General features: G+C 53.2%; 1 protein-coding gene across 22 annotated transcripts in view; it reads right to left on the bottom strand.

The window, feature by feature from the left end:
• Window positions 1-12716, bottom strand: part of CADPS2 (calcium dependent secretion activator 2) — a 452677-nt gene that overhangs the window by 346716 nt on the left and 93245 nt on the right. For all 22 annotated transcript variants that reach the window (XR_013356335.1, XM_077855972.1, XM_077855984.1 and 19 more), the window contains one exon: window positions 9841-9954. Coding sequence is in view for 12 of the 22 variants with exons in the window: in XM_077855972.1 (XP_077712098.1) it covers window positions 9841-9954 (114 nt within the window). In the remaining 10 variants the exon portion in view is untranslated. Of the gene's footprint in view, window positions 1-9840; window positions 9955-12716 lie in introns of those variants that run through there.

Here is a 12716-nt window from a genome sequence, read left to right as displayed (position 1 = left end):
CCTAGTCCTTGGCACCGCGTGTCCGTGTCTCCCGCAGGCCCGCGCATCCCCTGCCCACCACCCGGACTCCGGGGTCCAGGGACCCCGCCGTTCTCGCCCTTCTCTTGCCAGGACTTAAGACAGATCCCGATCAGCGCTTCAGTAAGTGCTTATCGGGTGAGCTACTCAATTCCAAACCGATTACGTGGCGTCTAAATGTTCAGCAGCACGAGGCCTCGGGGTCCTGCTCCCGGCGAGCTTCCCATTAGGCGGCAGCCACACGGTCACACGGATTAAGTGCTGAACTGGGCAAAACACATGGCAGGTACTTCTGGGAAAGCGACGCTCCAGGTAGTAAGAGCCGTGCACGTTTCGCGCCGTGCTTAGCAATTAAAAATCATTAATTGGTTTAATCGTCAACGATCCCGGGAGGTAGGTGCCTCGTCACCGTTTTACAGATGAAGAAAACGCAGTGGGGAGGAGTCACGAGGATAAAGGGCGTGAAACCCACGTCTCCACCACGGAAACGAAGCACCGTTGTCTCTGCCTGCCTTTCCCCCTTGAGCTTTCAACTCTGTTTTCCCTGTGACGAGGCCTTCGCACGTCCTGCGAGTCAGATTCCAACCATTCCGGGGACAGGAGCCTTTCGGGCTGTGGGCAAAGCCTCTGAATCCCTTCCCAGGGTCGTGTTTTGAGACACAGATTCATAAGATTATGAAGGAAAGCAGTTTTGCTGAAAGAATTACAAAAATATTTTTACAAACAAATGTGTGGGGACGCCTGGATGGGTCAGAGGCTGGGTGTCTGCCCCTGGCTCAGGGCGTAACCCCAGGGTCCCGGGATCGAGTCCCGCCTTGGGCTCCCTGCGTGGAGCCTGCTTCTCCCTCTGCCTGTGTCTCTGCCTCTATGTCTCTTGAATAAATAGAGAAAATCTTAAAAAAAAAAAAACAAAAAACCCAAATGTGTGCTGTAGGGATTCACGTGCACCTGGCGACTCATTAACACGAGGTCTGGCGTGTCTGCGCAGCTCACGAACCCGCGCGGCATTTCGAGTGCGCTGCAGTCAACTATGTGCCACGAAGCCGCGTGTGTTCTCGAGGCCCTGAGTCCTACTCCCGGAGCCAAGCGCGGGGCTTAGGCAACCAGAGCTGGAGTCAGGAGCAAAAGCGAAGCAAGGCCGCGCCGGGCTGGGTGACCAGCGCTCCTGCGCCCTGCGGCCGCCTTCGCCGCGGAGGCAGATGCCACGTTTGGGCCGGAGGCCGGTGAACGGAAGGCCTGACGCTCGCCTGAGCTCACGGGGCCGAGCGCCCAGACTCACCGCAGCTCCTCGGCCTGTGCGCTCCAGGGGCCTCCCGCCAGGACGGCTGCGCTCGCGGGGCAGCGCCCGTACCCCGGCCCGAGCGCACAGCGGGCGGCACCTCGCGGTGCTGGTGACAGCCGACGCGCGCACAGCGACTCTGTCCCGGCCTCCGGCGCACGGCAGGCCCTCGTGAGCGGCCGGCAGGGCGTCCAGGCCGCTGTCCTCCGCCGGAGAATGAAGCTGCTTTGAAGGCAGGTGAGCTGCTGAGACGAAGCTCCCCTCGCCCACCCCACAGGCGGCCGCGCGGCGGACCTCGGCCTCGGCCTCGAGCGCCCGACGGTGGGGGCCGTGGCGCCGCGGGCTCTGCGGGCGACGGGCCGGGCGGGCCGAGGTGGCACAGGAAGGTGGGGGAGGGCTGCGGCCGGCACTCCCTGGTGTCACACCCTGTGAGGGGCAAGGGCTCCGCCATCCGCTTCCCGGGACACGGGCGAGGACGGGCGCGGCCCCGGGACGGGGGATGCCTGAGCCCCAGGGCACCGGCGACGGGACGGCCGCCTCCCACCAGCAGCCCGATGGCGCAAGGCCGGCCTGGCAGCGGGGAGCGCGCCGACCTCGGGGCACCCTCACGTGGCCCGTGCACCACCGGCCTCGGGGAACCGGTCACCCAAGCACGTCCAGGGGTCACCCACGCCCGGGAGGGCCACGGACCCGTACCGCGGGGCTGCCGCCCAACACCCAGCCGCCAGCATGGCCCTGAGGAGCCAAGGACTCGGGCTCGCGGGCCCGTCACCCCGGAGACGACCCTGCCACGCGGGAGCCCGAGCCCGGGACAGGCCCACCGGTGCCGCTGGCAGGGGAGCCCGGGCGCCCGGGCCGAGGGGCTGAGGCGGCGCTGACCCGGCCCCGGGAGCCCCGAGGGAGGCCGCGGCCGCGGGACACGGCCCAGCCCACCCCGCCCAAGGCCGTCGGGGGCAGGAGGAGAGGAGAGCGCAGACGCAGGGCGCACCCCCGCCTCGGCCGCCGCGTGGGGGTCCGGAAAACCCACCAGGTCCTTCCCAGATCAGGTGAAGAGGAGGAAAACGCTCCAGGTGACTCCCTCAGCTGCCGGCCAGCAAGAAAGTCCGGAGCCTCCCTCACCCCAAAGGGACGCCGTCAGGCAGGAGGCCAACCCCGCAAACACAGCGACGGGCAGCGCCGCCTCTGCCCCAAACAGCAACGGGAGCCCCGGCCGCGACCACACGTCTGCTACGCTCCTGCAGACGCCCACCTGCAAGTGCCAGCCTTCCGACCCAAGAAAACGTGATGTGAAATGAGACCACAGACACCGAAAATGACAGACCCGATGTGATCTGCAGAGCTCGATGCAAATTCAAAACCTCGGCCCGCATTCCCGGCTACGATTTCATCTCCGGGTGTGCTGACCTCGTTTCAGACCCTCCCGCCCCAGGCTGCCGGTCTTGGCTTACTCAGCAATCACCAATGCACTGTGAAAAACTAGGCCCTTTCCAGGGCGGTATTTCAAACCTTGAAAAATTTTGACGGGTCAAACATCCCTCGGAATAGGACAAGTAAATCTTTTTATCCCAAAGTAAAAGGATAAAGAAATTTTCATCAAAATATGTGAATGTGGACCTCTCAGCCTCTCTCCGTGGAGTTGGCACACGCAAGAGAAAGTAACACTCGGGTTGTGCATGTCAATTCTAAAAAAGAGTAATTAAAAGTCCATGAAAAGGTTCTCAGATTTGAAAAATCAAATATTAAGCGACTGCTTTTCTTTGATTATGAGTAACTGAATTTTATCACTGAAGTCAACACAAGGTCGAGGGGGATAATGATCAAGGCCAGAGGCTCATCTCTAACCACCAAATATATCCCCATCGTTCCGCGGGTCTTTATCTCCAGGGCTCTCGTTCCAGGCCTGATGTCACTGTCACCCCTGCCTGGACCATCACAGTAGGTCGACCCTTGAGGTGAACCCTCTAGAAGGAAGCTCTGCACCCAGCGTGGGGCTTGAACTCACAACCCCGAGATTACGGGTCACGTGCTCTGCTGCTGACTGAGCCGGCCGGACGCCCCTGCACTTAATTTTTAAGCACATACTTTGATTTGGGGTAAAATATCCAGGAAAGCAAAAGGTAAAAGGAAGGATGCAGCACTGACTGCCGGTCCCAGGAAGCTGGAACAGATCCCTAATTCCCGTGGGAGAAGAGGCTGAATGAAGCTCCCTGGGGTCCAACACAGTTTTAATAGGTGTGTATAAACATCCAAAACCGCAGCCCAGAAATTCCTCCTATTACTACAGCATCAAGCCATGCTCCTTTGTTCCTTCCATCTTGGGTGAGACGCGAGACCATACAGGACAAAGGAAGGAGGAGTAGCAAGACACGAACTACCGTTCAGAGACTCGTGCAATTACAAGGAGTCTGAGATTCTCTCCCGCCTCCAGCAGATGAAGCAGCAGGTCCACAGCTAGGACAGGACTTGCACCAACCATCGGCTCTCTACTCACAGGGCCACCAACGCAAGACGGGTGGGCGCTGGAAGGTGGAGGCGAGTGGAAGCGCGAGGGGGAAGCGCCGCCACCCATGGTTTCTGAACCAGAGAATTCAAAGCAAACAGAACGGGGTGCAGCCCCTATCTGGGGTGTGAACATGTCTTTCAATCCACCAGACCAGGAAGTGGAGGAACCACCGCACAGAAAAGGGTTAGTAGTCGTCTTGGTGTATAAAGAACACGTATAAATCAGTATATATATATTTTTTAGGATCTTTGAGAGCGTGCGCACGTGAGCGTGCATGAGATGGAGCCGGGGAGGGAAGGAATCCCAAGTAGACTCCTTGCTGAGCAAGAGGCCGCGTGCAGAGGAGGAACCCGTGACCTGATGCTTAACCACCTGAGCCACCCAGGTAGGCCTATAAACCATAGTTTCAAGGAACTTTCAGATGGAGACATGGGCAAAGCATATGAACAGGTAACTCACAAAGAACCAGGAATGACCAGTACGGAGTGTTAAGCTTCCCTACAACTAGAAGCCAGTGACCCTAAGAGTTGGCATTTATTTTACGTTAACACCAGTGTGGAGGGAAAAAATGGCACTCTCCGAGTTTTAGTACCATAAACGTTAGTGCCTTTGCTGAGGGCGGTTTAGTGACCCGTATAAAGAGTAAACAGTAAAAAAAAAAAAGAAAAAGAAAAAAAGAAAAAAAAAAAGTAAATAGTGCTCATTTCAGGTCAGCTGGTAATGCACATGCAGAAGTAAATGAGCATGAATGACCATGTCAGCATTTTTGTAGCTAAAAATGGAAAAGTTTAAATGTCTAACAAGAAGGAAATTAAACAGAATTAGAGTCGGTTTTTTTTTTTTTTTTAAATTAATAGTCTATCGTGCAGCTATTCAAAGCCATGATTATGGAGGACATTTGCTGTTACAGAATGTTCATGACACAGTATTTTTAAAAATTCAAATAATTTCAATTTCACATGTGCTAAAGAGCAATACTAAACTGTTAAAAGGAGTTACAGGTTGTGGAATCAAAGGTGATATTTGTTTTCCTCTTTTTAAAATATTGTATTTTCTCTAACAGTTTTAGGATAGCAAATTTCCTTCGTTATTTAATTCCCTAACAATATTCTACTTAAAAGTGTTCTTTAATAAAGTAGAAATTTCCTGAGTCCCAGAATTCAAAAATGTTTTTTTTTTTAAATTACAGTATGCAATGAAAGGGTCAAAATTAGAGTTCAATGTATTTTGAGATGAAATTTTTCAATTTATATGAAATTTGAGAAACACTGAAAAAAGCTCAGTTTAGTGAAATAATTCTTATTATGCCTTTTAAAAAAAAGAACTTTATTTATTTATCCATGAGACACAGAGAGAGAGAGGCAGAGACACAGGCAGAGGGAAGAGGAGGCCCTGCGGGGACCCCGATGCGGGACTCGATCCCAGGACCTCGGGGTCACGCCCTGGGCCGAAGGCAGAGGCTCAATCGCTGAGCCACCCAGGCGTCCCTCATTCTGTCTTATTAACAAGTAGAAAATCTGAAAAGCAAATGGTGGTGGTGATGGTGGAGAGAGACTAATGTCAATACATTTTTGGCAATTTCTTAAACACCAAACACCCCTGCAGCCCTCATCCATCTGTCAAAACCAGAAGAGAACATAAACAATTGAAATAAGAAAATCACACCTTCTCTGAAAAGCTGTGAACAAAGCCAACCCACCAAAACAAAACAAAAGCCAGAAAAAAGAAAAAACTCCAACTTTTTTTTTTTTGCATGCTAACAGAACTTGAATGTTTGTTATGCTGAAAAGCAACTAGTAAACATCTGCATATTCTTTTGGAAATCTGAGAAAGGACATTTACTTTCCCAGGTATCTGTTATGAATCACACTGTCTTTGTTTACATTTTTAAAAGTCCACTTCATTTCTGTGAAACAAGCAGATACCCGAGGGGAAGAACACGTTGGAAAGTATCACGTTGCAATAAGACCGATGTTTCCCCCATTCCCAGAATCAGCTGAAGTTGCCTCAACTAAAACGTGTGTGTGATGCATCTAGAGAGCCAGGAAAAAGCCAAATACTTGTAGAATTCATGCCCACTTCATGTCTTCCTCCAGATAGGAAGTTACTTATGGGGTTGTTAACACACACACACACACATTTTTTTCCTGGAGGAAAAAATTTTCAATACAAATAAAGTACAGCAGAATCTAACAACCACTTAGCAGCCGTAACACCGTCAGGGTTCCAGGTGCTGACTTTTACTGGGTAGCTACCTATGTTACCTACCACTTCCTTCCCTATTTGGGTCCCTCTGTACCATGGTGGCTGCCTTCTTAGGCGGTTTAGACTTCGGGTCCACCTTTTTTCTGATTATGCTGGACTTTATGGGGACGAAGATTGGTAAAATTTCACCAAAAACAGACTTCTTATTCTTAGTACGTTACAGGCCGACATTAAAGCCAAATTTATGATATCTTAAAAAAATGCATGTGATAAAGATTACGTTGTCAAATAAAAACTGTTACCGTCACGATACACACATCATACTGAATAGTGCTCACTAAGTACTTATTAAAACAAAGGCACGTGAACGGACCCCGGACAGGGCATCACGTACTACCAGAATCCAATCCTGTCCTGATCTGGTTGAAAGAAATTACCTTTTAGGGTAGCGAATGTACCTTGAAGAGATGTTTTAAGTCAAATAACGTAGAGGAAAAGTGTATTTTAAGTCCTATAATGGAGGGGGATCCCCAGGTGGCTCAGCGGTTGGGTGCTTGCCTTTGGCCCAGGCTGTGACCTTGGGGTCCTGGGATCGAGTCCCACATCAGGCTCGTGGCATGGAGCCTGCTTCTCCCTCTGCCTGTGTCTCTGCCTCTCTCTGTGTTTCTCATGAATGAATAAATAAAAAAAATTTTTTAAAGTCCTATAATGGAGATCCCAAGTGATAAAGTGACATAAAACAAATATCTGAAGTTAAACCCATTAAGAACACCCAGGTAACTCTTAATTGTCTTTAGAAAATAGACATACAATCGAGCTGGAAAAGACGTCATAAAATCATTAAAATAGCATTTATGATATTAGCTAAATGCTAAAAAAGCTAAAAAAAAATCTTAAAAAGCTAAAAAAAATCAGTAGCCTACAGACTTTGGGAGAACTTGTGTTCCTAGAGCACGAAGATACACTGTTTTATTGGTAATACACACTTAGTAGGTTTCTTTGTGGCCATTTCTAACGGTAATGACAGACACCACAGCTAAAAGCTACAAAACTTAATGCATGAGAATGCTGCCACTGATAAGATGATTAACAGTTGAAAACAGTCGTATTTAGCTACCAGCAAAATATCCAACAAAGGACGTAAGAAGATAGACCACAGGACCACAGATTCTAAACCAGCAAGAACACAGAAGCTCAACCGTGCTGGGAATCCCTGAAGAAGCAAACCATGAATGAGAACAGTTACAGCAAAACAGATCCCATACTTTCAGAAAAATACTTTTAGAAAAAAGATGTGTGTGGGGGGGAGAGGAATGAACAAAATACACCATTTCTACATAGAGAAACGAGCACTTCGATCCTCATTCACTTAGCCAGTATTTGCTGAACGCATGTTTTGCTACGCGGTGGGGCACGCAGTGGCTCCTTCGGGGAAACCTTTTCCAGTAATTATAACATCTAGTTCCACATGTTTTGCAAAACAGGGTGATTTGAAGTCACCGAGACTAAAAGTTCAAAATTCGGATGCTCCATCCTCAGGAATTCTGACTCAGGCTTGAGTGGAACCCAAGAATCTACTTTTCAAAAAGCTTTAGCGGAAAGAGATTTTTTTCAGCTCTGCTATTAATCAGCCGTGTAGATTCTAATTCTTATTTTAGGAATGAAATTGAGGAGTCTGCTTAAAAGGCTGATTCTACGGAATGAAAATATTTTTCGGCGTGCTCCGGGCACACCACCTGACACTGGTGCGTTCAAGAAGGCAGCCGTGAAACCACTTTATCAGGATGAGTCTGAAAAAATCTAGATTCAAATTTAATTCAGACGCTTACCAAATACATAGCACCAGGCTCGCTGGGAAGACTGGAAAACCCTCGGCCGGCAGCCCGCCCGCCGCTCCACTTCTCACCACTCTCCCTAGTCCTCCCAGCAAACCATCATCTCATCGCTTGGCCACCTATGGGGCGGACACAGTCTGAGTCCTGGTGACGCAGATCCTGAAATGCTCAGTCACCGTCCAGGGCAGAGCTCCAGGACCTGTCCTCGCCAGCCCGCCCTGCCCTGCCGCTGCACCGCGATCACCTCCCGGACGCAACACCACCCAACCCGTCTCCAGGTTCGGCCTCCCCTGCTCCTTCTAATGACCTACACGCGTTATGTTCCAGACCAGAGAGCCTCAGTTTATCCACCTTTCCCCGTCCGGCACGCAGAGGAGGACGCGATCCCCACGTGCGATGCCAAGGGGACGCTCGTTACGGTCACAGCGTTTTCACCCCGGCACGGCTTACGTGTGCCTTCTGTGAAAGCGTGGCCGTGTCACGTTGGGTTTTACGTTTTACGTGTGGTTTTAGAGGAAGCACGAGCACACGCGGACGGGGAGGATGGGGAGAGGGAGAGAGTCTTAAAGCAGGCTCCATGCCCAGCGCGGAGCTTGATCTCAGGACCTGGAGATCACGAGCTGAGCCAAACATCCAGAGTCCAACGTTTAACGGACTGAGTCGCCCCACGTTGTGGGTTTTAATATGCTTATTATTTTAGAATATACTTATTTTGGATAATTTTAGGCTCACACACAAATGGAAGACAGAGTACTGCCCCCACACATTCCCCTTATGCGGTTTCAATTCCCTGATGTGAGCGTGCCCAGGGGCCGCGGTACATCCACCCGAACCAAAAATGGGCTATTTTTAAAATGACATCTTTCGGGCAGCCCTGGTGGCACAGCGGTTTGGCATCACCTGCAGCCTGGGGTGTGATCTTGGAGACCTGAGATCGAGTCCCGCTTCGGGCTCCCTGCATGGAGCCTGCTTCTCCCTTTGCCTCTCTCTCTCTCTCTCTATGAATAAATAAATAAAATCTTTAAAAAAATAAAATAAATAAAATGACATCTTTTTACACAAATTACTTTCCTGAACCACATTTCCTTCACCCTGAACACAGGTTTCTGGCCCCTCTTACATTATGTGACACTAGCACAGGCCCTTGTATTTCATCTGGTAAAATCCAGGGCAAGAATTCACCTTGCAAGACTGACTTTAGGGGCAATAAAATACTAAAAATACTATCCTCAAGCCTGGTGAGGTCTCCTGCCGAAGGTACTTTGAGTCAAGATCCAGGCCGACAAGGTCCCTGTTGTCATGAGACTCACGTCAATCACGTAATTGGTAATTCACGCAAAGAGATCCCCCGTGTCGGCAGGTTCTGACCTTCTGCATCCACATCGCCCTTCTACGTGTCTAACGAGTTGGCACGTCCCGCTCCTGCGGGTAAAGACCTCGACCGCCGGCCCGACACAAAGGAATGCGTTGCCCCAGCGCCTCTGAAACGCCCAGAATGTAAAGGGAAGTCTGGGCAACTCGCCGAGGCCGTGAACGACCAAGTGTGGGACGCGGGGCTCGGGGTGATCCGAACTCCTGACGAACCACCAGGAAACCAGAACACAGCAAGGAGCTGGCAGGATGCTTCCTCCAGGACGGAAACAGAATTCAACTCATCCCGCGAGGAGCCGGGACCAGCCCTCGGGACAGAGCGTGGGGAACCCGAGGGCACAACTGCTGACGTCCTGGTTAAAAACGGTCACGTAGACGCGCGGACCCAAAGCCGGCGCCTCTCAGCTCAACCAGCCACCCCCAGGAGAGTCTCCCCGACATTTTGCTTCTCCTCAAAAGTGACTGATCTCCAGTTCTGTTTATCTCTGGAAACCGGGCTGTGGAATTAGAGTTTCAGACTGCAAAGGCTGCGAACGCGCGGCCTTCCCGGGGAGTTCCCGGGGACGGGAAGGGTCAGGGACTTGTTAGGGGAGGATGGAGCCCTGGGCACCGGAGCTCCTCGGCCCTACCTCGTAGTAACTGCGCACGGCGTTGCAGAATGCCTCGTCGGCCACAATCTGGGTCTCTCCGTGGAGGAAGGCCTGGAAGCGGTCTTTCAGCAGCTGCAGCTGTTGCTTGTTGAGCTGTAAGACAGAGAGGGCGTGAGCTGCAACACTGCGCGCAGAGAAAAGCATCGGTTCTAAAGCATCCTGATGGCCCCAAGTCCATTTCACACCTACAGTTAGCTTTATGGTAGAGAAAAAAAAAAGAGCTGAAAGCCCCACTACTCATGCTGCGGCTCAACGCCCAAGTGTCTCCGGCTCTCCCTGACACTCTGGGATCCCGATGTCACGACGCAACACACACTTCACGGCCTGGTCTCCGCAGAAACGGGTCAAGCCCAGAACTGCGGTGAGAAGCGGACCGTTGTGGACACAGCCCGCCGTCCCCGAGAGAGCAGGGGCGGGTGTGCTGGTGGGTGATCCACGGCTGCCACAGCCGAGGGGGCGCAGGAGGCAGGGCGCCAGGACGGAGCAGCCGGGAGACACGGGCGTCCTGCTCCCCGGCACCCTCCTCCGTGCTTGCGGGGGACGACGGTCGGGGAGCCCAGAGCCAAGGCAGCGGCCGGGCCACCACCCCCGACTCCTGGGGCGCCGGCCACCCAGAACCACCCGCTCGCTGGCGGCCGCCTCGGGCCGGGGCCACGAGAGCCCTGAGGGAGATCGGGGAGCTCAGGACGGTGGAGGCGGAGGCCAGCGCGGGCCCGGGCCCACCGCGGCGGGCACAGCAGCCGGGACCTCCCCGGCCAGGGGACAACGCGGCCCAGGCGTGCTTTCCGTGCTGGCAGGTGGGCCACGGCCAGCTCGGGCCCCCGGGTTTGTCGGTGGGACAGGCTTGTCGCAGCGTCCCTCCAGCAGGAGAGACCAGCGCGTCCAACAGAGGAGGGGTAGCTGGTGCAGGGCGCAGCGGCAGGCCGTCCGCGGGGGCAGGCCCACCCGGGACGCAGGGCCCCTGCCCGAGCACCAGCCGGCTCCTTCCCCCGCCTTGGAGGGCGACCTCGGGCCGCACGGCTCCAGGCCCAGCTGGCACCGGGCAGCCCTCGCGGGGGACACGCCGGCCGCCGGGCCCCGAGCTGCAGGGGCTGCAGCAAGGCCTCGCCCGACTGCCCAAGCCCTCACGAGCTTTGGCCCCAGCTCCCTCTTTGGATTTAAGAAAGAGGAAATAAGCCTCAAAAACTAGAAACTTCCATCTTCCCTTACCAGATGCATCTTATCCTTTACAGTGTGCCAAGGAGTGACTTTCTGGGGGTTCTGGCCTGGAAATTTCACGGATACCAAACCCAGGAAAGGAGAGCTGAGCGGTTTTCTCGGAAGCCCCAACAACGTCAGAACAGTTCACGACGGTGCCAGAGGCGCCCGGCTGAGTACCAGGCTTCAACGCTCCTGCGAGCGACGGTGACGGTGGTTACCTCCGCAATCTAAAACGACGGCCAACACCACAGTGATACGTCAAAGTCAACTTTGTTTTATAAGTACAGAGAGGTCACGTGTCCACAAAACAGAGAGAGAAAAAACAAGATCTAACACCCAGCAGTGGGGAGAGCTGTTAGAACCCAGAGCTCCCTAGAGTCTATTTGCATCATCAAAATAAACCACATCGTCCACCGGCAGAGAGGCTAGAACCAGATCCAGATGTGCTCAGAGACGCACCAGGAAAGACCTTCACAGCACCTCACGCCGCTGGGAAAGGAGGTCTCGTCAATGGTGCTGAAGCCACCGGGTCGCCAAGCGGAAAACAACCTGCAGCATCACATAGGCTGTCATAGGAGAGGGTCTAAGTCACGTCGACTGTAAGACGATGAAGCCGTCCAGGTGCACGAAGCCTCAATTCCTCTAGACGTGGGCACGTCAGAGACCCTTGGAACCATGAACCCCAAGCCTCAGCTCATAGATTCAAACATTAAATTCCGCGCAGCAGAAACCGCACATGCAAGACCATCAGACAAAGACTAGCGAGGAAGAAGCACGCGCGTGACTCCCGCGGGAAAGAGCCCGGGCACGCACACGGCCCCCAGACGCGGGTAAGAACCAGAGAGGAAGTCCGTGGGCGAAGGCACAGCTCAGACGCAGAGAAGGAGCCTTCCGCGGGGCGAGCAGCCTGACTTCGTTCATAATAAGCAAAATGCAGACCGAGGCCACGTGACGGAGCAAGGGTGCCGGGAGGACGGTGCAGCAGGAGGCACCAGGGGTCCCGTCCCGCCCCGACGCCCGCACCGGCAGCCGGGGAATTCTGGAGTCTCCGGACGGCTTGCAAGTCACAGGGCAAGGCTGGAGTCTACACCGCAGTCCATCCTGGCCGATCTCGGCGCCGCTCCAGGGGCAGCTAGTCGTCCCCCACGCCTCGGCCGAGGGCAGGGGGCAAAGAGGAAAAAGAGAAGCCAACAGCCTCGGTTTCCGTAAATAGGGGCCAACGAGGACCACGCCCACACAGCGGCAGCACTATTAGCTCCATAAAGAGAACGGAGACGTTCTCTTAGGTACGATGTGAAAAGATCTTTAAGATCTCTGGGGGGAAGGAAGCTAGTTGTAGAACAGTATGTAAAAATAAGCCACCACTCCCGTTGAAAAAGGGCAAAATTAGAACATGGATGTGAATCTGCTTCCCTACGCAGATGGAGACTGGGGGGAGGATGGCTGCGGGCAATGGGCAGATGGAAAATAAGTGGAAGAGATTTTTCACCGTATCCTGCTATATTCATCTGAGATCTCAAATCCCAGGACTCTTCACCAAAATTCTAATTTAGATCTAAGTCATGGTGGCGACGTTGCACATGTTTGACTCGGAACGGTCATGATCCGTTGCACAGACCTCAGATCCGATCATCCTGCCGGGAGACCGAACAGAC

This window comes from Canis aureus, chromosome 18, assembly GCF_053574225.1.
Source record: "Canis aureus isolate CA01 chromosome 18, VMU_Caureus_v.1.0, whole genome shotgun sequence".
In the NCBI taxonomy this organism is placed as follows: domain Eukaryota; kingdom Metazoa; phylum Chordata; class Mammalia; order Carnivora; family Canidae; genus Canis; species Canis aureus.
This window is presented reverse-complemented; position numbering and strand designations above follow the sequence as displayed.